We start from the raw sequence: 12,665 nt of genomic DNA on the forward strand, positions 1-12,665 counted from the left end.
TAAAGCATCCACCGAAATAACCCAGTACCTAGTAGTATTGAAACTTCTCCAGTCAAACGATGTCTGCAAAAGAATGGCTATTTGTATTGTTTTGCTCGCAGCCAATCATCACACACATTCTTCACTTTAATGTGATATGTGATTGTCCCACTACTGCAGCAGTGGCGCCTGGTTAAAAACAAAATGCATAAAATGCTGAAGGGTCATTTCAAATGTAGTACTCTGTTGGTATCGGTATCACTTTAAGGGTACTGGTATCATCATTTTTTAAATGATACCCAGCCCTATGTCTTGTAGAGGTGCACAACATAATCAGGATCTCAAATAAAACGTTCTCATGTCACCCATTTCTATTTCAAAACAAAATAATTTTATGTTGAGTGCATTTGAGTTGGGTTTGAATGTAATACAATTTAACCAAACACTAGAGGACTGAAACATGCATTTTTTTTTTTTATTGTATTTATATAATATCTAGAATTGGTGTTGATATTATTGAGAAGATGTAGTAGTGCTTTTTTCTAATACTGATTTTATTTCTTGAACACTATTTGATGTCTCCATTTTGAAGAGGAGATAGACTCACAGAGGTTTTTTTTTCTTTCTTTATAGAAAATGCTGAAAAAAGCAAGGGGGTGAAGACAGCGAAGTGCGACATCGTCATTTTTTTTTTAACATTATCATGAATGACAGTAGCAACATTATTATTATTTTTTTAATATATAGAATTTCTTTTCTTCGGAAACTTCCTTTTTTGAGTTTTTTATTCTATCCCTTGTGTATCTGTTTTCCTGTCATAAGGGTTTCATGTCTTTTTTTATTAAAGTCTTGTGAATCTTGTAATGGCTGATATTGTCGGCCTTTTAGTCCCAAATCGTAGAATGCTAAACACAACAGCTTGCTCATATTATTCATATCATGACTGCTGCGGCCTTTAGGTTAACCATCACAGTAGAACGTGTTCAAATCATACAATAAAGGCATAATGTCCACGCAATAGCATAGTGTATTAAGCTTTGACCTCAAACTTGTGGACAGCTCAGAGTACGTTAGTACTTCCAGACACTTCGGGCCCCGTCTCACTCTCCTATCATCGGTCATGATCAGTGTTTCAAGCTGCATGCTTCACAGCTTCTTCACTGAGCGTGGGGCTCAGCCTCCTCCCAAATTCCTCACTTCTTCACGCTACATAGATTATACGCGTGCTGAGATGCTATCCTGTTTATACCTTATCACTGCAGGGTCCCTTACAGGTCGAAGTTATAAGATTGTACGGTATCTGTTAGATTTTTATTGAAAACTATAGAACTATGTGCATTTTCTGCTCAAGCAGAGCCTTGATTGCAGGTGGTGACCTAAAAGCTGTTTTTGGTTTGTAGTACAGTGGACTGTTTAAGCACCAGTCTTAGTTCAAGATTTATCTTCTTTTAGTGTCTTGGCCAGTATAAAAACGGTAGATCAAGGGATTTTTAATACACAAATGCAAGGTAGTGCATGCATTTGTGTAAATTTGTCACTATTATTATCCACCTGGCTCTTTCACTCCTTTGCTTGCTGTCCTCCATCTTTATAATTTGCTTCCCCCACCCCTCTTTCTGCTTGGCAGTTGAGACATTCCTTTGCCTCCAACAGTTATTTTCTTTAAGAATCTGATCGCGCACCCCCGTGAGAGTAGCCTTGTCATGTTTATGTTCCCAGTCAGTTTGTGGAGGTGTTACTTCGTTTGTGGAGCCCCACCCTTCCGACCTTTAAACCCCTGGCACCTGGCCTGCTGTTCTCTTCTTGATTCTTATATTCTCATGACAGAGCCCTCTAACGTTTGCATACATTTTCTATTGCATGCACATTGATGGATGATGTTTCTCTGTAGCAGCTGGCTGCACATGCAGAGGATCCTCTGAGGTGTTATTATACCGTCCTCCCTGGGTTTGCTTTTGTCCTTGAGTGATTTGAGAAACACTTCTCTTTCCTCTATCAAAATAAAGAAGTAATCGGGTCTCGACTGTTTGCCTGTTTCTTTGTGTTTTAAGCACCTGTTGACAATTTAAGCCAGCCAGCGTAGAACTGTCTGGCTATGTGTAACCTTTAGCTCCGGTGCTCTCAGATAAATCATCTGCAGTGTAAATCCCCACTGCAGAGCTCCTGCTGATTTCTCTTTTGACATTTTTCGAGACAAGCCCAAGAAAGCACGGCAGTCCATTTGGCCCAGATGTTATTATGATAACTTGCTGTTCCTTTTCTTAATAAGGAGCACATGGTTTCAAGTGTGTCACTATTTCTGTTTGTCTTTGCCCCGACTTGGCATACAATTATTTTAGTCTAACAACAATATGACAAAACTATTTTGAAACAAGCAAAAGCAACATATCCAAATTTTGATTCTATAAGATTTGACAGGCTCTGAAAGGATTGTGTGATGAAGCAAAGAATCAGAAATTTCAGAGGGGAACCAATTCCAGGAAGGGGAAAACTGGAGACTTCAAATCTGTTTTGAGAACCACAGAGTTCCCAAAAAAGGCGATAATACACACTGGGACGCCAAACAACAAATCCTCTGGAGTTTACAGCTTTTATCGCCTTCCAGCGTTTTTGTGGGAATCGCAGATCCTCTCTGACACCTCCAGCTTTCTAGTTTTTATTTCTCATTGGAAGGTAGCCAATATACTCTGTATCTGTGGTTTTCATTCCCAGAATCCAGCCTTCATGGAGAACATGAAGTGCCCAATCGGGGAACTACATCTAAAAAGCGTGGGCACATGGCAACTGCAGCTTTTCTGCAGTGGATGCTTTATTTTTCTTCTTTTAATCTATTCCATAAATGTAACTTTGAAAAGCTGGAGTTGATCTCGTGATAACATGCCTAAAGAACATATTTGTGTTTTGTTTTAAATGGAACCAAAAGAGGAGATATTTTGTTGTCATGGTCACAGACTCCCCCTAAGTGCTATTTGGCTGAGCGGATAGTGTATAATTTAAAGATGAGAGTATAAGAGAGGTTTGTGTACATGTTGTGTACTTGCCTCTAAATAAGCTCCACCCTGGTGCAAGATCAAAAGCAGTAATGCTTTGGTACATTGTGTATGGCACCGAAAAGTCATTTGATACAAATCGTATCAATCGGCTCAAATAATGATATATCTGTCAAATGGTTTATTGGTCAAAATGTCAATGGACTTCTTTATGAGAACAATCAGTTACATTGTTAAAAATCTCTAGTTTTTCTTCCTCAATAAAAAAATTGTTTGTTCTAAAAAAATTAACTACTGGACACAACCACTTCTTTGAAAAGTCAATTATTGGTATGTGCACTCAACAAGTTTCTACATCACACTTGTGTTGTGATGTCACAAAGTGGTGCTTGTACATACACGTCTTATACTTAGATTTAAAGTGAGCACAGATAAACTTTCCTCCTTCCGCAGCTGAATCTGAAAACAGCATTTTGGTGTCAAACTCAGCAAAGTGAAGGTCAAAAATCAGAGAAGTAACAATAGGCAGAACACATTTTTCAGTGGAAGGGGACTTTAAAAGACAGAATTGTAAGCTTTAGTTTAAATTTTGAGTAAACCGATGAGGATGAAGGTACCCAATAACTTAATAAGTTATTATTACACCGTTTGATGTGATAATGGCTCAGTAGGAGGGTCGTGAAGGACGGGTAACACAGGAGAGGAGATTGGGAGTGTTGGGGAAACAGCAGAGACAAGCCCACAGCAGCTTACCCAAACTTAAATCTGGGTTGCGACTATTCTATGATGGTTTCTCTTCTGTTTGCATTCTTCATGGCATTCAGCCGGCTTGAGTGATTTCATGGAATGCACATGGGATTTTTCTTCATGAAAACATTAAGCCGAACTCTGCGCTCGACCGCTCTCTCACCCAGACTGGAGTCTCTACGTTGGTCCATTTGAATTAATTTTATCGGATTTTTTTTTATATATATATATATATATTTTATTTTTTAAATGTACATCATGGGATTTTGGATGTGATGCAAGGCGTCTTCGCTGACTGGATTGATGCCGTACTGAAGGTGAAGGACAATGTGGATACCGTTGTTAATTTGGATTCTGCACTTCATGAATCTTACAAAAGGCCTAGAGAACACAAGACGTAAGTACTCCTGCATAATTTGTCATCCCCACCTCTCTTAATACTGTTGCTAGACATGGCTCCTGTGAAATCTTCCTTATCTTTTTCCAGTGGGAGATAGTAAACCGTAGACAGACACTACATATGGAGACAATACGTGTGTGCTTTCAGGGAACAATGTGGTCATAGATTTCCATTTGTTTAACCCACTTGCACACTATGAATTTAAAAGCTTGGCTCAGTGTATCTGTCCTGCTCTAATAAAACCAAGTTGCCTGTAAAGTCTCATACTGTAAATGGAGCAGAGAGTACTTTGTATTTTATTCTATTTCATTTGCACAAGCACAGAAAGAATGTAAAACTCACTTCACGTTTTTGCAGTGGAACCCAATCGGGCTTCCCCTACACACACACACACACACACACACACACACGTCTCGTATCCCTTCATCCACAGGTAGCTCCTCTGTTGGCAGACTCTGTCCGGCAGGTTGTGCGACATGCTCTGCTCTGAATGGCTGTCTCTCCTGTTTCCCTCGCCTGTTCTTCCACCTGGAGCTGGATGGGATGCGGCAGAGGGGCGCCTGTCTCTCCTCCTGTCCCCGGGGTCACTATGGCAGGCGCTCTCCACACATCAGCACCTGCACCAGTAAGTACCATTAGGCACATGTGAGTGACAGAATGATGTTGGCATGAAATGCCCACTGTGTACACTGCAAACTGATTAAAGTCCATGTTGCGAGAATAAGAGGTACCACAGTGTGGCTAAGTTAATGTCCATTGGCCTGCAGGGTGCAAGGGGGACTGCGCTTCCTGTTTTAGTGAAAATTTCTGCACACATTGTCACCCGGGTCACTTCCTGTTCCAGGGCAAATGTGCAAACAGCTGTCCATATGGGCTGACGGAAAACACAGTACTGCGAGAATGCACAGGTGAGGCACTGCCCAGCATGTTACTGAAGGCGGTGTACAGCATGCATGTGTTTTAGTGTAGTTCCTTGATGTCGGGGACTTATGTTTGTGGCCCTCTGTCTCAGTGTGTTCTCCAGGCTGTGAGGTGTGTGTGAGGAGGAACATGTGTGTGAGGTGTAGAGCAGACCTGTACTTTCTCCACGGTCAGTGCCATCTCACCTGCCCGACAGGATTTAAGCCTGATGTGCGGCTTATGCAATGCGTCCCCAAAGGTGAGAGAAATTCACGTTCACCAACTGTTTCCTCATAGATAAGATGTCAAATGCACTGTCTTACGTTTTCATCTCTTGCAACCCGACTCCTCGTAGTGCACTGTGAGGTTGGGGAATGGACAGGTTGGGGTCCATGTGTTCGGAAAAGGAGCATGAGGGGACAGGAGACACGTAACAGACAAATTCTGCGGTCTCCAAGTGACGACGGTGACCCCTGCCCACATGTGTCAGAAATCAGGAAGTGTGTCATCAAAATGAGACCAAAGAGTCCAAGTAGGCTGTAATAAGTTAAAAAGAGAGCCCATTAGATTGAATATTTGTTGATATTGCAGAGATATTCAACTTGCACCTTTTTACATTTGCTGGTTAAACTATTGTAAATTGAAAACTATTGTAAATTGTTAAGATGTATTCATCTGTTTTTATGCAATCCAACAGAAAAAAATAAATAAAAAGGGATTGATGGATATTATGATCTTTTATAAAATTCTTGTGTACCTATAAATTCAACACCTTTTCTGCATCGCTTGGGTTTATCTGGACTTTAGCTGAATCGGAGACATTTCATATGAATAGCAGCCCTATGCTAGATTGATGCCACTTGTGGCAAACCATGCAAAAAATTACTTTGTGATTGCCTAACTCTTTTTGAGGACGTAATGATGGCTGAATTCCATTTAGCTGCTTTGGTTTCAGGGTCCTGGTATTGTGCATGCTGGCTCACTGTCAAACTGTCATGGCTTATCTGGGACACTTATATATATAATAGAACATAACAGAGCCATTGTTAATGTTATTGGTATCAACTGTGCTTTTCCTACTATTACCATACACCAATAAGCATCAGAAGGCAAAGTATGTAGTAAAGAAATGACACCAGACATTTTTATTAGTCTGCAATAAAGTCAAAACCTCCCTGTATAACAGACCTTTAGGCCTATACCCTTGAACATAAGCTTCAAAAAATGTATAAATATGTAAGTATGTAAAAACAAAAATAAAACAATCATGCATTACGATTGTTATTAATATTTTGTATGGATATTTAAAATTAACCACAGACTTTTATACAGTCTGAGATAAATACTAAAGCAAAACATTTTAAGGAAGATCTGCTTCACTTAAAAACGGGGTCCTTTTTCTAAATGAGTGAAACTTACTTCTTTTTTTTCCGTCTGCTCATCTATGATGTTTACATCGTCATAAATGCGTAGACCCGTACGCACGTTACGTTATATACTGTCTATGGTTACGTACTGTGCGCGGCTGTACTAACATTAGATCTGCTGAGCATGTCCAGACGGATGTTAGGCCTATCCAGCCAGGAGCACTGAAGTCAGATGGGCTTGGCCGAACAATAACACAGTCCTTACTTGTTGATCTACTTAACTTTATATCCAAAAATAAATGCAGCTTTATACGTTTCTCCATCTGCGCTTCTGCTGAGGTCGCTTCTACGGTATCTCCGTGTTGAGGTGAGTGTATTAACCAACAGAGAAGTTAAATACCGGTAGCCGGGGAAGCTGACCGCTAACATGCTAACTACACAACGTTATGCTATAGCAGCTGTCAAGTTAACGTTAGCTAGCTAGGTAAACGTTAGCTTGACCTTAACTACAGTGTTGTAGTTATAGCGTTACTTGCACATTAAACGTCACTGCTGGGAATAAACCCTTTTTTAATGTAATGAACTAACAAATTAGCGAGTTGGCTAACGTTAACCCCATAGACTGTACACATCTTAGCAGCAACGTTAAGTTAGTTGCTCCGTTAGACAGCAGGAACGAGACCTTCGATATAACTCGTAATGAAATGTTGGGATGCCTGCCTAAACTAGCATTATTTGGAAACTTTATTTCAATTATGTATATTTGAAGAAACCATAACTTTTTGCTTTGTTTGTATGAGGGCGTTTCCAAAACCAACAGGACCGCGCATGTCAAGTGGGAACCGCACCAAATTGCATGCCTGTTTAAATTACATTTAAGTACAGTTATGTAATATAATGCAAGTGAGCCAGGCAAGATCTGTTGTGATAGGGCTGTGTTTCTCTTTGTAGAATGGCAGGCTGTGGAGAAGTGGACTGTTCAGTGAATGCCCTGGCTCCCTCCAAGCTGATAGAGGAAATAGGAGATACTTGTGCTACAGACCCTTTCAATCCCACCACCACCACCACCCCTGAGTGTGCCATCTGCTTGCAGAGCTGCGTCCACCCTGTACGACTCCCATGCTTCCACGTCTTCTGTTTCCTGTGTGTGAAAGGTGCCTCCTGGCAGAGCAAGCGCTGTGCTCTCTGCCGACAAGAAGTCCCAGAGGACTTCCTGGAGCGGCCGGTTCTCCTCTTGCCTGAAGAACTGAAAGCAGCAGCTGCAGGGGTGAGCCAGAGTGGAGGCACCCGTGGCGGTTCCCGTGGAGACTATGCATGGTACTATGAGGGGCGCAACGGCTGGTGGCAGTATGATGAAAGGACCAGCCGTGAGCTGGAGGAGGCCTTCGCCAAGGGCAGGAAGAGCACAGAGATGCTGATTGCAGGGTTTCTTTATGTGGCCGACATGGAGAACATGGTGCAGTATCGCCGCAATGAGCATGGCCGAAGACGCAAAATAAAGCGGGACATTGTAGATATCCCCAAAAAGGGTGTCGCAGGACTGAGGATAGACCCTGAACCTGTCCCCCTTCCTACTGTACCAGTTGTCACCCCAGCTGCAACCAAACGTGTCAGCTCAGCTGATGGATCGGACACTGATGGCCAATCACAGTCTTCATTCTTTGGGATAATGGCATCTCTTTCCCCTGTTAGACCTCCAACACTCCTGGGACGCCATCTTACAATCCCCCGCCCTCCCTCCCCCTTAAGCGTGGAGGAGTCTTTCTCCCAGCTCCTAATCAGCCAGCCAGAGGGTGAAGAGGTGGAAGGAGAAGAAGAGATACAGACGTATGAGTATGCATCCGGCAGCAGTGAGAGTGAGGAGGAAAGGCAGTGCGAGAGAGGGAGAGCAGAATCGATGCCACAGAGAAGACATAGGCTAAGAGAGAGCCAGCCGGCTAGGATGCCTCCAAGGGGCGGGCCCTCCAGCTCTGCACTCAGCCTCCGCTCACGTAGTCCAGATGGTCAGTGCACTGTGACAGAAGTGTGACTGCGACGGGACAGTGAGATCTGTTCTACAGATGACAGTGCTTGAACTTGTATCAGGTCTGCAAAAAAGTTTAAAAATCATTATGCATCTTTAAAGGTCCCATGAATGAAAAATACATTTGTTATTTGTATCACTGGGTGATTGCCCCATTAACGATTTTATTTTTATAACAAAATGTATTATTATTATTTTTTTTCTTTTTTTTTTCGAAGATCTCATCCAATGGAATGTAATCTTAATTTTGTGTAGGATCCAGAAACTGTTTGTTCAAAACCTGCAGGTCTACAAGGGTAACTAGCAGTAGCTGCAATAACATGGCTCACAGCTATGTAGTTGGATGTTAGTTTGCAAAAAAACACCATTGACTGCTCTCTCCACTGTAAACCTATAATAACTTGACAAATGGGATGAACTCATGCACATCTTTAATGTCCTCCACCCAATATTGTTTTTCATGCAGAAATGCTGAAACCGTTACAACTAGAGATGCAAAATTCTGGGAATATTTAAGTTGAAAACTTGACATGGGAATTAACTCCAGTAATATAATTTAAAGCTTACATGAAACCATGTGACTACAGACAGTGCAGTAGTGTGGGCTGCACGTGTGATGGCAGAATGCCCTGTGCATGCAGAGGGTTTCACCAAATTCCTATTTAATGGGATGCTGGCAAATAAAATGATCTGTACATGGTTGCAATTTCATTAAATGGGCATACTTTCAACCAAAACATGCTAAAAAACTTAGTATTGCTTTTTTTAATGTGCATTTCCCCAAAAAATAAGTTAAATTTTAAAATTTATGGATTTTGTATTCACTATTCCCAAGCTTAACTTCCCTTGGGAAAAAAACCTGGACATTTACCGAGCCTCTACAACCCTAATTACAACGTTAAAGCCATTTCAAGGGACCTCAACACATAAATTAAGGCCTTTTGTTGAAGACTCCAAAAGCTAGTTTCAGCCAGCAATATACTGTATACCAGTCCCTCCAGAAAAATGTGATTATGCGATCGCATAATTCAATGCATAATCAGCCAAACTCCGCATATTTATTCGTGGGCCGCATTCTTTTCAAATACGCCGCACTTTCGCCACATAAATTGCTGATTTCCGCGCAAAAATATGCGAGGCTTGCATAATTTCATAATCCCCACATTTTCGTTGCAAAAAAGTCACATATATCTTAGCAGAAAGTTGAAAAATTTTGCGTTTACTTCACACAAGGCTTTGAACAAGAGCAGCCATTTTCCCTTTTCCCCTGTTGCCATGGGAATGTTATGAAGTGAGGTAATTACGCGACGTGAATATTATCGAAAAGCAGGGTGTTGGAATCACTTTTTTTTTTCTTCTCTTTTTCATCAAACCGCAGTTCCCGCAATTTTTGCAAGTTCCCTCAATTTCATCGCATAAAATTTCATAAATATCCCGCATATTTCATTGCATTTTTTAAGAAAACATGCTGCATAATCAAGGATTTTTGCCCGCAACAATCACAAAAAACTCTTTTCTGGAAGGACTGGTATACAATAGTAGTTATGCATCACTCTAAGCCACAGGTTACGTAGTGAAGCTTAACAGTCTTGTCAGGCCAATAAAAGGGTGCCGAACTATGCCAACATCTTAGTCAATGTACAAAAACTCACATCTGTCACTGCCTTTACATCAGTTTGTGACATGGCAATACAACCTGTTTTGAATTTAAACTACACCCTCTCTGTTCTCTAATCTTTTGAGCTCATGGTTAACGTGATGTTTTTTTTGTTTTTTTTTCTCCTCTCTTTTAGAATGACATTGTAAAAAATCAAGCTTAAATGTAGCAGCTTATGTACCAGTTACAGAGCATTCAAAATGCTCACCTGTTCCTACCTTGGTGATTAGGTTGTTTAAAGTTGAGAAGTTTTCATGACCTAGTCTAATTAATAATATTTTACCTGGTGTTTGTGTGTGCAACTGGTGTTTGTGTGTGCATATTTGTAAGCGTACGAGGGGAGGAGAGACTGTATTCCCTCTGTATTGCGTGAAAGTCTTGTTTTAATAATGGTTTCTGTTGGGTGCTGAAAAGCTACTGGCAGAACCACTGGAAAGTGTTGGCTATATATGTAGAGAGACACATTTGGTTTTCTATTTATTGTCCTAGTACTCTTGATAGGGCTACTATAAGAGCACTGACACATACTTGGACCGTCTCGATCTGTCCTCACACTCTTTTTATTTTTTTCCCTCCATTTTGCCTCAGCTGCTATTACTATCAACTTTTCACTGTTAGTGTCTTACCATCTGATTTACCTAAAACAAACTTCTGTCTGTGTGATGTTGCACCTGTGGTGGTTTGTCAAGTTATTAAATATCTACAATTTAAAATCATATGTTGGATGATTTATCTTTGTTATAAATAGTGGAATACATTACAGAAATATGGGATAGACTGGAAACAAAAGTGGCACTGATCCCTAGCTAGGCCTGTTTGCAGTGTGTGTCCTGCCTCCTGTTTGAGTCTACGTGCAGTGTGCTTTAAGAGTCCACATGATGGAGCTGTTACACAAATTTCCCTTTACCCACCTGTTGTTTGAGAGCCTTTCACAGGCTCCAAATAAGCTGGGTGGTTAAAAACCTGCCAATGAGAGCAATGACATGTTTTCCTTAATCCTCTTCCTTCATAAAACCGTGGTTATTTTTTTATATCCTTGTGATTTTGGTCTTATACTACTGTCAATAGGGGCTGTGGGACAAGGATAATTTGTTACACAGTTACTGGTGCGGAGTTTGCTGACTCAAGTATGGGCTTCTGAATGCACATGTTTGTTTCAGGTTTGTGGGAAGATAAGACTTTGCCAAAAAAACAACACCATTGCCACCAATGCAGCTGAGCTGCAGCATTTGCCAAGTGGAAAAAAAAACAGGCTCAGTGTGTGCAGACTGTGACTTGAATAAAAAAACTGCTTAATGAGCCAGTGCCTTTTTCGAGCTTCTATATAACTGAGTAACTTTAATGATAAGGATGGTGAAAGGTTGACTGGCAAAAGGTGTGTTTCTGCTTTTGGATACTTTTGGACATCATTTACATCTGCAGTCTTTAAAATAAGCTTAGCCCCCTCCATAAACATCACAAAGGTCATTGCTATATATTTAAATTAATGTCTTGTCCTCATGGCGGGGCTTGAGAAATCAGACATTCAATGTAAGTTTAATGTTCAGTGTGTATGTGTATGTGTGTGTATATATATAAATAAATAAAACTTTACTTAAGTGAAAACTAGGGATTCGCAGACACCAAAATAATAAGTTAATGGGACTGGTGCAAAAAGAGGAAATATGCCCAATGTTGATTTAAGAGTTAAATTTGCACACTAGCCTACATAGCAAGTTAATATTAGATATTTAATATTAGACTAGGCAACCTACATTTAACCCATACAGTAACCAGTAATCCTGCTTTGGGAACATCTGCTACATCATTAGAGAACATCTGCACCATTAGAGAACTTCAGACTTTGCCATCCATTGAACCACACTGCTACTGTGGCTAAAAAGCTACACACTACACCTACACACTCCATAGTAGAAATATTACACTCTACGCAATGCATACACACTATACACTTGTATTCAATGGTCAAAGAGACACAGGATGGAGATGATGCAACTGTTACATATTTCCCCCCTAATATGTAGAAACTCCAATGGAGCATGTGTAGCTGGTTGAAAAATGCTCTGAACTATTTGGTGGTGAGTGATGTCTCTGACTGAAGATCCTTTGCTTTGTTTACTATGGCGATTCAAGGTGCCAATGCTGATAAGATTAATAATAATGAAATTGCTTTGCCCCACTTATCATAGAAGCAGTCCATCACACATCCACGCTACATGTGGTTGTCATTTAAAACCTACATGACGATATGATATATTTTTACAATATAGGACTCTGCATGCTTTACTGTATCCAGGTACATTAAGAATATGTCCTATATTATGTAGGGCATAACATTAGCTGGGATGCTATGAGACACTGACAGATTTATTTATCATGGAAACAGACTGTATTTAGATTGAACATGTATAGAGCAGCATCTGTCAAGGACAATTACATTGCGTCTGAGTTAAAAGAAGACAGTAACTGAGTGCGTGTCTCTTAGCATGCGTGGTAAGAGGTCAGTGACTGCTCTATATGATGGGGCCAGACATAGCCAAACATACAGACACACAGGCGGGCAGACAGGAGACAACACTGCTATATGTTTTCAGACACATGG

General features: G+C 40.7%; 2 protein-coding genes across 2 annotated transcripts; both read left to right on the forward strand.

Annotated features, from left to right (window-relative positions):
• The first annotated feature begins 4,527 nt into the window (after positions 1-4,527).
• Positions 4,528-5,772, forward strand: LOC114573138 (R-spondin-3). The gene is made up of 4 exons (XM_028605090.1): positions 4,528-4,741; positions 4,884-5,024; positions 5,129-5,275; positions 5,372-5,772. The coding sequence occupies exons 1-4, from the start codon at positions 4,660-4,662 to the stop codon at positions 5,557-5,559; spliced, it is 558 nt and encodes a 185-aa protein (XP_028460891.1). The 5' UTR covers positions 4,528-4,659; the 3' UTR covers positions 5,560-5,772.
• A 719-nt stretch (positions 5,773-6,491) lies between these two features.
• LOC114573137 (E3 ubiquitin-protein ligase rnf146-like) lies at positions 6,492-9,628 on the forward strand. Its single transcript, XM_028605089.1, has 2 exons — positions 6,492-6,750; positions 7,335-9,628. Exon 2 carries the CDS (start codon positions 7,336-7,338, stop codon positions 8,410-8,412), a length of 1,077 nt encoding a protein of 358 aa, XP_028460890.1. The 5' UTR covers positions 6,492-6,750; position 7,335; the 3' UTR covers positions 8,413-9,628.
• The last annotated feature ends 3,037 nt before the right edge of the window (positions 9,629-12,665 follow it).

Source organism: Perca flavescens, chromosome 18 (genome assembly GCF_004354835.1).
Source record: "Perca flavescens isolate YP-PL-M2 chromosome 18, PFLA_1.0, whole genome shotgun sequence".
Lineage (NCBI taxonomy): Eukaryota > Metazoa > Chordata > Actinopteri > Perciformes > Percidae > Perca > Perca flavescens.

What these genes read in the sequence shown, in the direction of transcription:
- LOC114573138 (XM_028605090.1), top strand. Translation starts at nt 4,660, where the DNA reads ATGCGGCAGAGGGGCGCCTGTCTCTCCTCCTGTCCCCGGGGTCACTAT. An exon ending in AGTACTGCGAGAATGCACAG is followed by an intron (nt 5,025 to 5,128) that starts GTGAGGCACTGC and finishes CCTCTGTCTCAG; the next exon opens with TGTGTTCTCCAGGCTGTGAG. An exon ending in TATGCAATGCGTCCCCAAAG is followed by an intron (nt 5,276 to 5,371) that starts GTGAGAGAAATT and finishes GACTCCTCGTAG; the next exon opens with TGCACTGTGAGGTTGGGGAA.
- LOC114573137 (XM_028605089.1), top strand. Translation starts at nt 7,336, where the DNA reads ATGGCAGGCTGTGGAGAAGTGGACTGTTCAGTGAATGCCCTGGCTCCC.